The sequence below is a fragment of the Medicago sativa genome, chromosome 8 (genome assembly GCF_051527215.1).
Source record: "Medicago sativa cultivar Bolivia chromosome 8, Bolivia_mono, whole genome shotgun sequence".
Taxonomy (NCBI): domain Eukaryota; kingdom Viridiplantae; phylum Streptophyta; class Magnoliopsida; order Fabales; family Fabaceae; genus Medicago; species Medicago sativa.
Window position 1 is genome coordinate 79,218,119 of NC_140756.1, and position 19,371 is coordinate 79,237,489.

The 19,371-nt window shown below is 33.8% G+C and overlaps 2 protein-coding genes across 9 annotated transcripts; both read left to right on the forward strand.

Annotated features, from left to right (window-relative positions):
• The first annotated feature begins 1,657 nt into the window (after positions 1 to 1,657).
• Positions 1,658 to 5,412, forward strand: LOC146901945 (Leucine-rich repeat protein kinase family protein). Its single transcript, XM_085735238.1, has 2 exons — positions 1,658 to 1,878; positions 2,006 to 5,412. The coding sequence occupies exons 1-2, from the start codon at positions 1,806 to 1,808 to the stop codon at positions 5,233 to 5,235; spliced, it is 3,303 nt and encodes a 1,100-aa protein (XP_085591364.1). The 5' UTR covers positions 1,658 to 1,805; the 3' UTR covers positions 5,236 to 5,412.
• Positions 5,413 to 14,406: 8,994 nt separating this feature from the next.
• Positions 14,407 to 18,859, forward strand: LOC146901946 (uncharacterized). Of its 8 annotated transcripts, none has more exons than XM_085735244.1 (6): positions 14,407 to 14,665; positions 15,283 to 15,358; positions 15,500 to 15,527; positions 15,619 to 15,817; positions 16,269 to 17,019; positions 17,132 to 18,859. In XM_085735244.1, the coding sequence occupies exons 4-6, from the start codon at positions 15,716 to 15,718 to the stop codon at positions 18,628 to 18,630; spliced, it is 2,352 nt and encodes a 783-aa protein (XP_085591370.1). In that variant the 5' UTR covers positions 14,407 to 14,665; positions 15,283 to 15,358; positions 15,500 to 15,527; positions 15,619 to 15,715; the 3' UTR covers positions 18,631 to 18,859. The 8 variants fall into 8 exon arrangements, with proteins under 8 accessions (XP_085591370.1, XP_085591373.1, XP_085591369.1 ...); XM_085735247.1 differs by having other exon boundaries at positions 15,504 to 15,527; XM_085735243.1 differs by having other exon boundaries at positions 15,283 to 15,350.
• Positions 18,860 to 19,371: the final 512 nt, after the last annotated feature.

The window sequence follows — 19,371 nt, forward strand, 5'->3', positions numbered from 1 at the left end:
AAGGACAATCCTAATCGCTGAATCGAAATTGAACAGTTTAGATTTTAATATAAATTTTGATTTTTTTTAATTACCAAGTTTAAAATCTAAACTATCATCTCGATTCAACGTTCATATTTGTCTAAATGGGTTAAAAAATTGATCGTAAAGAATCAAAGTCCTCTTATAGTTACAAGACACAATTGATTTGTGTGGTAATGAGTAATGTAGGACGATGTTCCTTTTACGATTATTGGCCATTACTTGTCTTCACACATGCCATAGAATAAAACCATCAATTTGGTCATGAACAAATTTTGGCATGTATGAAGTATTGAATATTAGGAGATTGTATATCTCTCTTATCGGACCCTAATATTTGATTAGATTGAACCAATATTTTAGACCTAAACCAATCATCTTTGATAAAACTTCATGAGGTACAAGTTTAATAAAGACGTGTCCATACCGCACAAGAACAAGTTGATCTTAACACAACAAATAGTATAGTATATATATTTACAAACATGACATAATAATATTTCTTATAAAAAATGTAATTCAAATAATAAAAAGAAACTCATTCAAACTTGTTATTTATGAAGTGCTAACAGTAACAAGAATGCAAATGAGTTTTAGAGAGGAGAGGACAAGTCGGTTCTCAAACCATGGGCGTTTTGGAGTGCAACTCCTGACCTGAATCTTCCGCGCAGTAATGGTTGGCAATTTTTCCACGAAATTCACATTAAAGTGTTTTTATTGTTCAACTGAGAAAACGGCTGCGTCATTTTCATCTAGATTAATTAACCATGTGATGCTATGCTAGTACTACCTTTTTCAAAGCATTAGTAACAACATTTACATTTACATTTATTAGTAACAACATTTACATTTACATTTACATTAGTAACAACATTTTCATCTAGATTACTTAATTTTTTACAATAAGAAAAAAAACTTTAGGAATACAGTTGTTGTTGTGCACCGTCCATCATATCAAAGTGAAACCCCTGCGAGCCAATATATCTTAGCCGATTGAACCGGTCAGCAAGGGCGGCTCGACCGGTCCCCTCACTCCAAATGCATTGCAATGAGAGCTTCTTTCTTTATTCCACGCACTTGTGCTATGACTCTGACTCATTCAATAAACAAATACCCCAAAAGTATAAAAATTGCAACTCATTTCACATTTCGGCAACTAACTAAACCATTTAATAATTCTCTCAAAAAAACTAAACCATTTAATAAACCATCTCATCTTTTCCAGCAGTAATAATACTTCATAGCATATAATAAATGCTACTAGTAATAAATTTTATACTCCCCCCGTCCCGGAATATCTGATCCATTTTCTAAAAAAAAGTGTCCCAAAATAACTGAGTCATTTCAATTTTCAATACAACTTTCATCATTCCCAATACAATATAACTCAAATTAATATTACTTTCACCATTCCCAATACAATATATTCCACTTTCTCCTTTATTTATATATTTTTCTTAATCTGTGTGAAAAACCAAACTGGCTCAGATAAAACGGGACGGAGGGAGTACAAATTATTTTCCTAACTAACAAATCAACAACAAAACACAACACGTTTTTGAACAAAAAAACACACTAGGTGAAAAGTAGGCAGCATCTTGTTACAAGTCCATGTTCTATTTTGTCTGCACAATACACATCCCAATGAATTCAATTTCCTCATGCTCTTCCTTCTTGTCTCATTCTTATTTTATTCTAACCTAGTACATGAGTTTTGCTCAATAAACAAAAAACCAAGAGAAGAGGTACAACCAACAAAAAAACCATTCCTAACATTAACATAAATGTCAGAGTTGCAGGAAACACATTCCTGTTGCTTCCTATTTTTACTCTCAATTTCCTTCATCCTTCTTTCAGGTACTTGCTTAATTTTCTCTCTTATTTATTGCATGGATAAAATCAATAAAAATAATTATTAAGGTTGGTGTGATTCTGTTATAGTACCATAAATAATTGTTGTATACATGTTCTGTTATTTTCGCAGGTAGGGTTATTGTTGGAGATTCTTTGGACACAGACAAACAAATTCTGTTGAAGTTGAAATTGTACTTGGACAACAAAACTCTTGCAGACCAAGGAAAGTATATACACTGGGACACAAACAGTTCCAATTCAAATCCATGTGAATGGCAAGGAATTTGGTGTAACAAAGCAAAGAGAGTAATTGGCATAGATCTCTCTAACAGTGACATCACAGGAGAGATATTTCAAAGCTTCTCTCAGCTCACTGAGCTCACACATCTTGATCTCTCGCAGAATACGCTCTTTGGATATATTCCAAATGATTTGAGAAACTGTCACAAGCTATTGCATCTCAATCTCTCTCACAATATTCTTGATGGAGAATTGAATTTGACTGGATTGACAACATTGCAGACACTCGATTTGTCCTTGAATAGATTTCATGGAGAAATTGGGCTATGGAATTTGCCATCCATGTGTGAAAATTTAATCACTTTGAATATCTCAGGTAATAACTTAACTGGTGAGATTGGTAATAGTTTTGATCAATGTTCAAAGTTGAAGTACTTGGATTTGAGCACCAACAAGCTGAGTGGAGGTATATGGAATGGATTTGCAAGGCTTAGGCAATTTTCTGTTGCTGAGAATCATCTCAATGGAAACATTTCATCTGAAGCTTTTCCATTGAATTGTGAACTTGTGGAATTGGATCTTTGTCAAAATGGATTTGTCGGCCAAGCACCGAAGGAAATTGCTAACTGCAAGAATCTAACCATGTTGAATCTTTCAAGTAACAATTTTACTGGAGCTATCCCTATTGAAATGGGGTCCATTTCAAGGCTGAAAGGATTGTACTTGGGAGGAAACACCTTTTCAAGAGAAATTCCTGAGGCCCTTTTGAAATTGAATAATTTGCTTTTCTTGGATTTGAGCAGAAACAAATTTGGTGGTGACATACAAAAGATTTTTGGGGAATTTAAACAGGTGAGATTTCTTCTTTTGCACTCTAATTCATACACTGGAGGATTGTTATCATCTGGAATTTTCACATTGCCGAACATTACACGGTTAGACCTAAGCTTCAACAACTTTTCAGGTCCATTACCTGTTGAAATCTCTCATATGCAAAGTCTAAAACTTTTAATGTTATCATATAACCAATTCAATGGATCTATTCCATCAGAATTTGGAAATATGCATAATTTACAAGCACTTGACCTTGCTTTCAACAAGTTGAGTGGACCAATACCTCCAAGCATTGGAAACTTGAGTTCACTCTTGTGGTTGATGCTTGCAAACAATTCATTAACCGGAACAATCCCTTCAGAGTTAGGGAACTGTACTAGTTTATTATGGTTAAACCTCGCCAACAATAACCTCTCTGGAAAGTTTCCTCGGGAACTTTCTAAAATCGGAAGGAATGCGATGACAACATTTGAAGCAAATAGGCGAGACGGTGGAGTGACTGCTGGCTCTGGTGAATGTTTAGCAATGAAGAGATGGATACCTGCAGATTACCCTCCATTTAGCTTTGTGTATGATATTTTAACAAGGAAAAATTGTAGAGGACTATGGAATAAATTGCTCAAAGGGTATGGAATTTTTCCATTTTGCACACCTGGGTCCTCCCTTAGGTTATCTTTAATATCAGGTTATGTTCAGTTAAGTGGAAACAAGCTAAGTGGTGAAATCCCTTCAGAGATTGGAACAATGGTGAATTTCAGTATGTTGCATTTGGGATTCAACAGTTTCTCTGGGAAGTTTCCACCTGAGTTGGGAAGTATTCCACTTATGGTCTTGAACTTGACTAGAAACAACTTTTCAGGTGAAATTCCTCAGGAAATTGGAAACTTAAAATGCTTGCAAAATCTTGATTTGTCTCACAACAATTTCTCAGGAAATTTTCCTACAAGTTTGAACAAAGTGGCTGAGCTTAACAAGTTCAACATCTCCTATAATCCCTTCATATATGGTGAGGTTTCATCAAGTGGACAATTTGTTACTTTTGAGAAAGATTCATATTTAGGTGACCCTTTGTTGATCCTTCCCGACTTCATTGACAACACTACCAGAAACAACAAAAACACGACCTTTCACAATGACCATAAAAAGCCTGCAAAACTATCCGCGTTCTTGGTCTTTCTGGTCATAACACTTGTTTTTATTATACTTGGCTTTCTAACAATAATAGTCTGTGCATTAGTCAAAACCCCATCAGATCAATATCTCTTGAAGGATCATACAAAACATTGCAATGACTCAAGTAGCTCAGGAATAGGGTCCTCACAGTGGTTATCTGATTCGGTTAAAGTCATTCGTTTAAACAAAACAGCTTTCACCTATGCAGACATTTTGATAGCAACAAGCAGCTTCTCAGAAAACAGAATCATAGGAAAAGGTGGATTTGGAACAGTATACAAAGGAGTTTTCGCAGACGGTAGAGAAGTGGCAGTGAAGAAGCTTCTGAGTGAAGGACTCGAAGGCGAAAAGGAATTCCAAGCTGAAATGGAAGTTCTAAGTGGTCACGGTTTTGGTTGGCCTCATCCAAACCTCGTCACACTCCACGGTTGGTGTCTAAGCAATTCAGAAAAGATACTTGTTTATGAGTACATAGAAGGGGGAAGCTTAGAAGATCTAATAACCGATAGAACTCGTCTGACATGGAAGAAAAGGCTACAAGTTGCTATCGATGTGGCTCGCGCGCTTGTCTATTTACATCATGAATGTTATCCTTCTATTGTTCATAGAGATGTGAAGGCTAGTAATGTGATGTTAGACAAAGAAGGGAAAGCAAAAGTAACAGATTTTGGATTAGCTAGAGTTGTTGATGTTGGTGATAGTCATGTGAGTACAATGGTTGCTGGAACTGTTGGATATGTTGCACCTGAATATGGGCAAACAATGAAAGCTAGTACAAAAGGTGATGTTTATAGTTATGGTGTGTTGGCTATGGAGTTGGCTACAGGTAGAAAAGCAGTAGATGGAGGTGAAGAGTGTTTGGTTGAATGGACAAGGCGTGTCATGGGAAGAAAACAACAAACAAAACATCAACAACATCATGTGTTGAGTCATTTGGGTTCAAGACTTGTTGGTGGGGCAGAGGAGATGGGTGAATTGCTATGTATTGGTTTGAAGTGTACAAATGAGGCACCAAATGCTAGGCCAAATATGAAACAAGTTTTGACTATGCTTGTAATGATATCTAAATCCAGTGTTGGAGATTCATCAAGTGATCATGGACACAATGTTTAGTTATTTTGTGTTTAGGAAATTGATTGATACAATATATAGAGAAAAATGTGCATAGTTTAGTTTAAGGTGTTACATAGTTTACATTAATTAGACAGGAAAAATAATGTCATACATAGTTGATTTTTTTATTGTATACAGAAATTTGATTATGTTGGGAAAGTTGCTCAATTTTGTTCATGGAATGATTTTACGTTTGTTTTTCCCTTTTGATGAGTATCCAACATTTAGCGTATTTCAGATCTTTCGTCCTAATTTGCAACCAAAAGGAATAGGGAATATTACAATTTCTTCAAACCATTCATGTAAGTGGAGCAAAGAAAGAAGGAACAACGTGAAGAGCATTAGGCAAAGAACAGATCATATACTAAACACTGGTTCTTTTGGGACCGGCAGCTAAGATTCCCCGCACTAATGCATTTGAGACGTCACCGGCACACACGTTTGATTAAGTTTAGATGGCCCAAATTTAAGCTCGATATTTTGAATTATACAATCAAAATTAAAAACATTTTTGGACCGTTCTACTGTTATCAAGATCGGACGGTCATCAATGTTCCAAATGCAAATGCATGATTTCCACAGGGAATCTAAATTAGTGTTTTTTTTTTTGTGCAAACTAGTACAAGTTGTTGACAGTTTAGGAAAACATTAAGAATAAAAAAACATTAACTAATATTTTTATCTAGAAAACCATACCCTCTTGTATATTTAAATCTTAGGTAGTAAATGTGAAGCTGAGATGTTCAAATCGATCATAAGAAAGTGCGTTCAAACTTGAATGTGATTATAGTTGTGGTGTTCCATTTCAAAAGCATAGAATAGTGGTCCTAGTATGGGCAGTGGGCTAGTGGAGAATGCATACATAAATAACCATGTGGACCCTCTGAGTCTGCTACTATGTATGAATCATGTTATTAGTGTAATTATCGTATTAGTTCGGGAACAGTTGCTCTCAAGTATAGAAATGTTAATGATTGGAATTACAGATTTCTTGACAAAATCAGTTTCTAAAGCCTAAAGAGTAAAGACAATACTCCATTCGGTCTCAAATGTAAGAAACTTTTCACTTTTTTGGTTCATTCAATAAATGATGTATGTGGTCTATAATAAAGACCGCAGTCACAGTCACACCCCTAGTTCCTTTCTCACAACTACTTAAACATCTTTCAAACATCTAGAGCTCAAGACCCTATAAAGGCATTGATCACACCATTGTGATTTGAACCACAACATTTTCGTTTATGGATTCCTTAATTTTGAGAACATCTAGAGTTTTTATACTAAGACATGTTCTTAGGCTAAAAAGTGGTGAATTGCAGACCTTATAAAATAAATTATGAATTACTATGATTCTTATATTAGAGTCAAAATAGGTAAATGTTTCTTAAATCTACATGTGATAACTTGAGGCCCAATAACATAGCATAATAACATTAACATTGTTCTTAATCTTCTTTCATTAGAGATGCTAGCTACTATCGTCAATACAAGAAATTAAGAGCACTATATAGGTGAATCATATATGTCCACGTTTGATAAGAACACTTCACTCTAATGACACAATTAAGAACAATTTTTGCAACAAAAAAGTGATAATTGCATACAACAAGTTAGACACAATAGCATTAAAAACTTATGCTAATGTGAAAACTGTTCATACATATCGCACACGTTTGAATATATTATTATATTTAAGAAACAATTGTAGCACCTGCAATGTTTTAAAATATTTAGAAGAACTGAAGACCTTTTTTTCTTCTTCTGGAATTAGAGCCGGATGACATCGTAGTAATATGTAAGAAGATGGTAAAATATCTCTATACTAGCACGAGAGCTTCTACAGTCTAGTTGAAAAAATAGGACTGTCCCTTTTTTTTTTTTTGAAGTGTCATTCAGTGAAAAATAAAAATGTAAATTTGAAAACGTAAATCTTTGTATATACAATATATATTTAAGATTTGGGTTAAATAAATTTTCCGTCTCTATAAATATAGCGAATTATGATTTTAGTCCCTAAAAGATTAAACTGAATGTTTTTAAGAGGCCAAAGGGAACTTAGATTAAAATAATCCTTTCAAACACAATATCTGCGTCAAAAGGAAAAGAAGCAAATACAATGTTGCAAGGTTAAAAAAAAAGGGCAATTCCACCATTACATAGTGTTGAAACATATACAAAGAGATGGATTCGTCCACCACAAATAAAAAACAATGAATTGAGCTGGTTTATGAGCCTTCAGCCACCACCAAGAATGAAGCTTGCACGCTCGAACAATTGCTTAGAGAAAAATGTTTATTGTTAAAAATTATTGTATTTCTCTCTTTCCAAATAAGCAAAATATACAAACCAACCAGATCGCCGAAAAACAACCACGAATTTCCTTCATGAATACAAACCAACCAGATCGCCGAAAAACAACCACGAATTTCCTTCATGAAGACATGTGAGCCACCAAATTGAAGTACACGAGAACCGATACCACCAGGTTGAGCAGTGTAAATCCCCAACCAACAAAGAATTAGATGCCAAAGATTGCTGTAAAAGTCGCATTCCAAGAACCCGTTGTAACCACATCCTCGAAGAACCAGATTATACTTTGTTGGTATCTTGTTAGCATTTAAGATTTTAATAGAAATTATTAATTCATTTTTTAATAAGTATTATTTCTTAATAAGATCTAAGCATTTAGTTGCAATGTTCAAAGTAATTAAAAAAAGTATTTAACACGGTTTTAACAAGAATATAAGAGATAATTAGTATTATTCTAGTTTATCAATTAGTTTTTTATTTCAGCATTTCATCAAATTTAACAAAAAAAAGTGATCGGAGTGAGATTTTCAACCCACTACCTCTAGTTGCCCCACACCGTTTTAGGCGTGTTAGTGGCAGGGAGCGAGTTAGCATATTTTTCTATCCCTTATCTACGGTAGCTATGTCACTTCATTTTAATAATTTTACTAGACCATTGACCCGTGCGTGCTAATATGTATCAAAATAGTTTAGTTGAATGGAAATAATAGTATAATTCAATTCATAATATTAATTACCACAAACGTTTGTATTGTACCATTTTAAAATATTTTCATGACATCGACTCTGGTATTGTAACATAACATATAAATTTAATGGCTTAAGTTTAGTGAAGAAAAGAAAATATGATGTTTGTCGACATATAAATAGTACCATTATGCAAGAAAAACTATAGTACAAAACAAAGTCCTACAAATTAAATTTATATGTTATGGAAAACTTCTTTGTAGACCACATTTGATAGCACATCGGTATCTTCGCCGTCCTCATCATTGATCAATATCTTTAAACCATCCCTTGAAGTAACCCTTGATATTGCGACGTACAATTGTCCATGTGAAAAAACAGGAGACCGTAGATAGACACCAACATGTTTCAACGACTGACCCCGACTCTTGTTAATAGTCATTGTAAAATGAAACAGATGACGGAAATTGCCTTCATGTAAAGCAAAACCTCATAATTTGCTAACCCGTGCTATCGCACGGTTCAATGATGAGCACAATATATATATTAGTAATGAAACAATTACATAATGAAAGTGAAATAAACAAACATACCTGCATATCCTCAAGTCCACATTTCCATCAACAAAATCTGCAATTTGTAAAATAAAGCTACATATCAAAACATGGTGGAGAAAGAAAAAACTCATACCCATTGAAAATCATTGCATATATCATCATCTTACACAAATGATATTAGCAGATTCAAAAATTCTAGGGGAGTTTAGACCAGTCAACCTCCATGGATGCCAGTAACAAAATCTATTAGCAGAAGCAGCGAGAAATAATCTATTAACAAAATCTGTACGATTTTTGTCTTGCAAACAAAATAGGAACATTTTGTTAATAGGAGTGATTTTTTTTTTTTTTATGTTTATCTGTTTAGTAGGAAACAATTAGGAACAATACGATTTTTGTCTTGCAATCAAAATAGGAACAATTTGTTAATAGGAGTGATTTTTTTTTTTTTTTTAAAATAGGAGATTTTTGCAATTTGATATTTCAAACATGAGTAATACAGTAAAAGCAAGCACTAAATATAGGTTAAAACTAGGGCAACAATTAGCATTCGGGTTAACTTTAATAAATAAAAGATAATAGGAGTGATTTGTTTTTTTTTTTAAATAGGAGAATTCTGCAATTTGATATTTCAAACAGGGATAATACAGTAAAAGCAAGCACTAAATTTACGTTAAAATTAGGGCAACAATTAGCATTCGGGTTAACTTTAATAAATAAAAGAAAACAAATACTCTTATTTAGTCTTGATGATTTGGGAGGTTTTCTTTTTTCTTTTAAAAAGAAATGAAGAGGGTGTATAATATTACATATTTAGTCGCATGTTGCTAAAATAACTCGTGAAAAAAGAGAGAAATAATAGAGAATAGTTTATCAGATATATTTTTCAGCAAAGATAATGTATCGGATATGATAGGCATTATGCACGGTTTAGAAAGGAAATAGATGTCCATGGCATGGAAAATGCGTCTGTCTTTTTTATTTATGTCGTTGAAAAGAATATGATCATCACATTCACAAGCAACAAAGTGGTCCAAAAGGATCAAGTAACTCACAATAACATAGGCATCGTATTTTTTGTCAAAAAAAAACATAGGCATCGTATTTGGAATCATATCGTATTCCTGATTCTGTTGCATGAAATTCTTTATACACCGCGTAATTGTTGAGTCCATACTTAACTAGAGTTTTTTTTTCTGTTTTTGAAGGGAACTAGAGTTATTATTTACTTTTTTTGAGTAAATAAAATAACTATACTCTTTTTTAGTACTCTCTCCTTTTTATATAGATTGGTAAAAAATAGATGCAATTCTTACCTCTCTTCATACTATTCAACGCTAAAGATTTAAAACAACGGTCAAAGGCAAAATCAATATAAAACTGTTTTATATTGATTTATTGTTTAGGTAGGGTGCGGTCCACCCCAATCTATTATAAGTTCTGTCGCATAAAGAAAACACATAAAATAACTTAAAGGAGCCAAATACTCTCTTGCCCTTCGCACCATTTTTTTTTACCCAAATACCCTCTTGTCCTTCACTCTAAAGGCACGAGCTTTAAAAAAAACATACATGATTGATCAACGAACTTATATGTCATTGGTTGATGTAAAGTTATCATGTTTATGATAAATACATGTAACACATGTTTATGCCTTGTTTTGCATATGTGTAGAGTAAAGTCGTCAACAACAACAACAACAACAATAATAATAATAATTTGCAATGTTATGCCGAAAAGGGTCCATCCTATGGGTTTTACATCAGATAGGGGTTTGATTCCTTCCGATGGACGGTGACTCCTGAGAATACTCAAACTCAGGGGAATCCGAAGTAAAATTTGACAAGATAATATATTGTGTGATCCAACTATATTTGTGATCAAGTATGTGTGAAGACTTTAAGCTTTTGCAAGAAAATTTGGGGGGGGGGGGGGGGGGGGGGTTATAGACCTTATGCTTTTGCAAGGAAATTCCTCGATGCTTGATCATTATATGTCTTGGGACGATAATTTAGTTTGTGATTATACTAAGGAGTTAGGTTATGATTTATGATGATTTCTATCTAATTATTTTCATGACTATCCCACTTTGTTGATTCTTTTTCAGGTATAAGATGTTTGAAGTTAGGAAATTTTACCCTATACCCCAACACATGTACCTTCACCCCTACAATTTTTTGAAAATTCCAATTTTACCCCTTTTACTATATTATCTTTTACCCATAAAATTTTCACCTTCATTTTCAACATCTCCTAATTCAGGATGAGTTCACCCCCACTATATTTTTCCGGCTACGTATTTCCCTTTTTTTTTTTCTTTCACTAAAGCGTTTCCGAAAAATATTTCTGAATACTCATATGTACGTTTCCGAAAATAATTCGGAATACTCATATATACATTTCCGAAAAAAAATCCGGATTAGTCGTATGCTAAGATTTCCGGTGCATGCTAGTTTCTTACAAACAACCGGAAACGTTTATAATTGTTTTCCGGTGCATTTAATTTAATAGTTTCTTATTAACGTTTATGCTAGTTACAATTTAACAGTTTTTTATTCTTGATTCTGTATAAACGTTTACACTAGTTACTTCAATATCAAATAATTTTCTTGATTCTTGAGATTACCTGCATATATTTTTTTTTAATGTTCATTTTAGCAATAGTTTCTTATTAAAAAAAAATTTATTATAGTTTTTCACTTTTTCTAAAGTTCTATTTTTTTTTATATCATTTTTAAATAGTATGTGAAACAACTTTTCTTTTGATGCCAAATTGTTTCATTCAATGAATACTTCACGCTCTATCTTACTTTTGAAGAAAACTTCACGCTCTATCTTATCATTCAACAAGAGTCAACTCATAACAAATTTTGATCTTTCCTTGCATGTATAAATATTTAATATAGGTTCCTGCTTATGAAAGAATCATCAAATTTTATTGATACCAAACTCTAGCAAGACGCTTAGAGACGGTGATAAAAGAACAAGGATGCCGCATATAAACGTAACATCCGCAAATAACAAACACATAACAACCAAAATACCCCTAATCTGCGTAAGTTATGATGCTGAATTCTAATGTAATACTACCAGATTTCAGTCCCATAACTATGCCTGATCAGCCCAAGCACCTTACAAAAATTGAGCACACCTAAAATACTCCTTTCTGCAACCAATAACAATAAAGCAGGACAGCAGCTGCTGAAACCTGCATAAAACTGCAACAGTATGAACAGAAGCAGCAGCAGATGCCATCAAACAACCTATTTGAAACCGCATAGCTAGCTTGGCCACCAACCCAATTGCAATCCTAGAAGAAAAACAGCAAAAACAATACAGCCTAACAAGACAGAGTTCAGATACCTCCAATCAAGATTTATCTCCCAATATTGTGAAGTCAACATGTATGTTCATAAACCAAAAATTGATAATACAAAATGTATAGGTTCCTACATATATAAATATTGATCACAGGCTTTGAAGCAACAACACGAGCACTGTATATTATATCCCAATATTGGAAAGTCAATAGTACAACGTATAATAATGAAGCAAAATTTGATAATTAGCACAAAACAGAAATGCCATACTACCAATTACACAAGAAATGTCATGACACTAAAGCTTAGCAGAAAACCAAAGAAAAGACGTGGACAGGACCAAAGAACAGGCGCAGACAGAACCTCAAAAAAAATAATTAGCACAACAGACATCCAATTAAGTATAAAATTAGTGGACTAAGTAAGTAATGGACAAAGTATGAAGAACTAGAAGAATTCAATTTGCTACAAAACAATGTAATTAAATTTCAACTTCCATTAATTTGCATATAGAAGTAACCTTCCATTAATTTGCATATAGAAGTAACCTTGATCAGTAGTATATCATGATTTCTGTCAAAAAAAAATGTAGTAGATCATAGCAAAAGCTACTTGAGAGAGCTTTGCACGACAACAGAATTAAGAGCTGTCCTGATTTTGTATATCTATGCCGCCAATTCAATTTACACGCTCCAGAGGTATACAGTTCAAAAACAAAATGAAGAGCGTAAAAAAAAGTCTGAACCTGAAATCTTCCTTCAATGATTTCGAACAGTTTGCACGAGTTTTCTGGATACCTACCGGAAGGCTTTGCACGTGGTTTCCGGATATCAACCGGAACACTTTGGTTAACACGATTCCGGGAACGATTCGCGGACGACGGCATCTCACGAAATCGTTATTTCCAGAACACTATTCAGTGAAGGATTCCTAACCTAACCCAGAAAACCTTGAAAAACCTACCAAACCCCAATCAATGATTCAGTTAAAGAATTAAGAACAAATATTGGAAACGTTTAAGATAAAGAAGAGAAACAATGAAGGAAACATAGGAAATGAAGCTTAGTACTTGTTGGAAGCAGGATCATAAGAATAATTTTTCCAGAAAAGGGGTTAAACCTGTTTAACTAGCGAAGTGTATGCGGGGGACAAAAGTGAAAGGGTAATTATTTTTTTTTTTTTTTTATATATATAAAGGGTAAATTTGGTAGTTTGGGTCAAATGTTGGGATGAAGGTATAAATGTAGGGGTGCGGGGTATAACTTCCTTGAAGTTAATATGAGCTGGATCACTTTGTCAAGAGTCTAAGTCTAGGGTTTTCTAAGTATATAGATTGTATAATTTGAAATATTTTGTAAATCTTATTTATTTCCATCTTAACCAGGTAGTTTCAATAATTTTTACTCATACAAATTGGTTTTGCACACACAAAATAACAAACATCTAAAAAAAAGTAAAATCAATTTGTTACTTTAATTAAAAAATATCTCTCTTATACGTGTGCTTAAATATTATGCATTTAGTCTTGTAGTGGTGTTAGCTCATGGCTTACTTTCTATGAGTTCAGTTCACCATAAACCTATCTAAACATTGATCCATATGAAAAGTCACCCCACCAAATATCCATGCTATGCGGGAGAGAGATAGATAGATAGATGCTTCAAAGTTCATAAAGAAACAGGATAAATAGTACGGGGCCCACATCTGACCACTGAACCTATAAAACAAATCAATTTTTTTAAAAAAGCAGCCACGGAACGCAACAAACTCAATTAAAAAACAATAAATTGGAAATATCAAGGTAGAGTTTTTAAGATTCTCCTTGTTGTTGCAACAATCATGGGTGTAGACAGTGAGGTACTGTTGTCCGATTTTTATTTTGGAATTTTTCTTCTCCCTCAACTTAAATCACAATTAAATAACTTTTAAAACTTTTTTTTTCTTCTTATTTTTAATCTTAACTTTTTTAATAAACAAAAATGATAATAGCCACTTAGAAACTCACACACGCAAGCAACCGTAGGGGTTAGAATTTGAATAAAGTACTTGTACGTCTTAGCAATTTTAATACTGAATTTTGTTGGTCACGTAGTTGAATGATTGACTAATCTAAGATTCAAACCTCTCAAATTAATATCGATGAAACCAACAATTGAGCTACACTTACGATACAAAACGATCGACTTTTGGACATTTTTAATCTTAACTTAACAATAATATGGAGTAAATAAATAAAGTAGAAATATAGATGATGGATGACGTTGACTACATTAATGTTAGTATTTCCCTTCTCATCTAAGTTTCATTGTTTTTCTTTCTCTCTCTCTCCAAAATCTTCATTGAGAGCAGAGAGAATGGCCCATCACTGCAGATCCAAATCCCCATTATAACTGCTTTTCATTCTTTCTTCTCACAAGCTAAAAATCACTTTTTGATTTATGTGCTCTTCTGGCTCTCTCCTTTTTTCATTCCACATTTTTCTCTTTCTTTTTCTTCTTCTTCTTTTATTTCTCTTTAACACCAATGACTGTCAGCTTCACTTTTCTTCTTCATCAGGTGCGTTTCATTATCATTCCTTGTTGTTCATGTCACCAACATCCAACATTTTTCTAACCTTCATGCTTGTTGCTGTTATTTCTCTACTCTCTTAAATGTACTACTTTTGTTTACCAAGTTTTTTTTTGTGTGTGTGTGTGTGTGTGTGTGTGTGTGTGTGGTTGTGGTTTGATTCCTTTGTTACCACTCTAGAACGACGGTTTTGGTTTCTAATGTATATTGACTTTTGTTTCTTTATTTCTTTTTCTACTTCAATTTTTTGTTTAGTTGCGTTCTTTAGACGTCAAATCATTTTTATCTAACTACCAAATCATTTTCTTAATTTTGGTGGCTAAATACTAAAGCTTATACTCCTCTAGATTGATTTTCCTAATGGATGTGATTTGATTCTGTTTTTAACTAAGAACATCAGTAATTTGGAGTTAATTTTGTTTTAGGTAAGAAATAATATGCATTCCTTATGTAGGTAAGAAATGTTGGCCACTGTTTTGTGACAAGATTGTTTGGATATGTATTCTTGCTAATAATTATCCTTTTCCAAAATCCATTTGTCCTCTTAATTCACCTTCTTGTTTTACTTAAATTGTTATGTGTAATTGCTAATTTTATTTGTGTAGGATGATGTTGATCTTGTTTCCAGGACAAAAGAACAATTCAATTGAATCTAGTAATTCTATTTTTCAAGGTATGCATGTAAGTTACCAAGATAAATTATTTGTTCTTTAATTAACAGTAAAAAGCTTAAAAGTTGAAATGAAATAGATTGCCACTTTTTGGAGTAATTTTTTTTTCTTTGAATTTACACAAAGAGTAACATTTTTGGTTTGGATGCAGGGAGGGTGTCCTTCCTTTGAAATTGAGGGTACTATGCTATAGCTTGTTTGATTGAAACCTCCTACACTATCATTTATGGCATTGTTAGGTGCTAATGTGCAAACCAATGGCAATTTTAGAGAATACTATTCAACAAAGGAGCTCATCTTTGACTCTGGAGGTAGCACACGGACATCATCTAATGTTAATAATGAATTAAGGACTGATTTCTACAACATGGGACCCTTCCCATTATCATCACCTTGTACCCATTTAGGCTACAACCAGGAGCTTGTAAAACAGACAATACTCGAGCATGAAGCCATATTTAAGGAACAAGTACGTTAACTTCACAATTTCATTTCTCGGATAAGATTATCCTCTGTTTACTGTCTGTTCTCATTTCTGCTAAAAAATGCCAAGAAATATCTTTGTATTTTTATTGAAATGTATGATTTACTTGAGCCTTCATATTCTAGTTTTTATCATAAATTAGATTAAAAATGTTTTTTGAGATGTAGAAAAATACCTATGAGTGTCAAAATAAGGAAACTGATTAAGGATCATGAAGTGGAAAGAATTTATGTAAAAGTATAACAGCAAGACTCGCAATGGCTATACTTCGGATAAACTAGCAAAGGAAAGACAACCTTATTCATCCAATCAAAATTATTTTCAGCATTAATTATCAAAATGTTTTGTTGTTTCTTACTATGTGGCTCTCCATTATTCTTGAATATTCATCAAATTCTTTTGTTTTTTTATGCCTGAATTGCACATTGGTCTTCAGATTCGTGAGCTCCACCGTGTTTATCATAAACAGAGGGAATTGATGGATGAATTTAAAAGGAGTGAATTACATGAACAAAATGTAAGGTTGGAGCCATCATGGTCTAGTTCTGCTTTGTTATCGAAAAATGCAGAAAAGACATTTTACTCACCAAACCAGCCCTGGTCAACCTCTCAATCATCTGTTTTATTTGCTGAAAGCATCCAGTTGCCGGCATTTGCTCAAGAAAAAAGCAAGCAAATATTTCATGCTCATGCTTCAACTGTAACTGAAGAACCTTTAAAAGATTATAAGCTACCAGAGTCAATGTGCAGAAAAATCGGTAAAAAAGTATTGGATCTTGAACTTCCTGCTGATGAGTACATTGATAGTGATGAAGGTGAAGAAAATGTAAGGGTTACTGAAGTGCCCCTGGGTTCAGCTTATTCTTTAAATGGAGTTTCTCAGGTTTTGTGCGATAGTCATGACAAACCATGCGGAAATAGTTCTAGGGGGTCTGACAACTTAAATGTATCATTTAAGCTTGACTTAAATGTACCATTTAGGCTTGAAGTAGAGGCAGCTACAAAGTCTTATGATAAGGAGGCCCCTGCACATCATATGAACAATTGTTTATTTGATCTGTCAATGAGAACAAGATTTGGATCTCAAAATTTACATAATGATGTCATAAACAAAAGACAGGATATTGAAGGATGTTCACATAACCAACGGCCAGACAATGAGAAGAAATGTGAGTGGAAATTCTCAGGTAATGGTTTTAAAGTTATTATGATACTCTTTTTATTTTCAGATTTGTCTAAATATTGTTAATTCAGACACCGTTATAACTTCGGTTATATAATTTATCATTTGCTTTTCAGGGCACAATGGTGGTTTGTTAGATTCATTTGCTAAAGGTATTCATGCAGAAAAGCAACATGTTTCAGTTGATTCATTAAGTAAGAATATGGAGCAATTTGACGACCTTTCATATTTTCATTCATCACACCAAATTAACCGAGGTCCTTGGACAGAGAGAAAATTTTCTAGCAGTTTGAGCTCCATTCGAACTCAATGTTCCACAAGTAAAGGTTTGCTTGGAGCAATCGGGTTGCCAAGTCTTAAAGAAAGTAAAATCTCAACCCAAATTGAATCTACTGTTTTAAATCCTTATGAAACAGGAGTTCCACATGGTTTGGAATTAAGGACGATTGAGGGAAGCAACTTAGGTGCAGAGAAGACTCTTGCATTTCACAGCAACGGAGATCCTTGCATGTCATCCGATCGGCATTCTTTTCACGACTTTGCCACCAAAATCTTCCAAAACCAACCCAAAAATCAAAGGATTGAAGAAATTGAGAAAGACTGCATATCTGATGCAAAGCCGCCTTGTATTGATGTGCCTGACTTAGGGGAACAGATTCCCACAGGTGAGCATTTGATTAAGAATATGAAGAAGCGTGAACTTTTGGCAGGTATTATCGACCTAAATTCAAGCATGATAGAGGATGATAATTTGCCAAACGCTATTGATGTTGATTTACATCCACCGTCAAGTCCGGAAAACAAGGAATGCTCTCCACCCAGAGGAGAATCAGATGAAAACCAGATTGTGACACCCTTTCAATTTGCAGAACAAGAGGATCTTCATGTGCAAGAAGAGCAAACCAGATATGCAGCAGAGGCGTTGGTTTCCATATCAGGATTTGCAGCCCAGAAAAATATCCAAATGACACCTTGCTCACCGTCTGAATCTTTTGTGAATAGTCCTCTTCACTGGTTTGCTGGAATTGTTTCAACAACTGTGTATCATCCAGAGAATGATAATGAAACCGATTTCAATGGTAAGGTTAACAATCTTGAGGAGTTTCTGTCTGGTGAAATGGATTACTTTGAGTTCATGACCTTAAATTTGATGGACACAAAAGCCCCAGATCACTGCTGTAAGAGTATGGGCCAAACCGAACAAATTGGTGGATCAGCTTCACCACCAACTCAGCCAAGGAAGAGTGTCCGGACGTATAGAGGAAGGTGGCAAAAGGATTTTCAGAGTGAAATCCTCCCAAGCATTGCTTCTTTGTCAAGGTATGAGGTGACTGAGGATCTTCAGACTATTGGAAGCCTTGTAACTACTGGTACTCAGTCCGAGACAGGTTCTCTGAGAAATGCAAGTAGAAATGTACTGAGTAGGGGGAAGAGAAGATCGTGTACTTCAACTTCTAACACTGAAGACACAGACTTGCTGTTGAATTTGAAACAGCTAACTGCTATCACTAAATTGGGAATTGAGAAAAAGGGCCTAATGAGCTGGGGAAAGACGTGTAAAAAGCGAAGGGGACAGAGATTTCGCATCACTAATCCTCAGTTTATTTGGAGCTAAGTATATAACTAATTATAAGACCATTTTCATTGACATTGGATGAGATTTTTATGAAGGATAGGATTATTTGTAAATGTCTTAATATACAATATTAGTAACTGAAGGATAGAAAAAGAACTCTATTGTATGTATATCCTGGTTTTTTCTTGGGATTGAATCCATTGTATCCTCTCATGCAGGAGAAGGAATAGCTTTTTTCTTCTTGTATGGTTATTAGAAATTGAATTCAGTAGCTTTACCCATGGAGGTGCAGTCATGCCTCCTTTTTGCCAATCATAGCTAAAGAGAAATGTGACAACAACAACCAAGTTTTATCTCACTAAGCGAGGTCGGTTATTTTATAGGAAATACGTAACCAATCTATTTTTATAATGATAGCTCTCAAGTTATCAATAGTTAAAGAAAATTTTCAACTTCTCATATCAAATCATTTGGCCAAATTACTTTCTTTAAAACATATAAAGATTCAAAGCATAATTTCACATGATGAACCATAATTTATTTATGAGCAATGTTATATCTCTAGAAAAATAACATCAAGAATTCTTCAAGAATAAAGAGCAGTCAATCACAATGCACTATTTGCCACAATTCAAGGAGGTGTGGCTGAAAAATAGGAAGTGAACAAATAAATCATGCAATTAAAACTTGTGAGCTGTCTTGAAAAATTCTTGATACTATTTTTCTAGAGAAATAGCATTTTCCTTTATTTATTTATGGAAAATGCTACTTCTCAAGAAA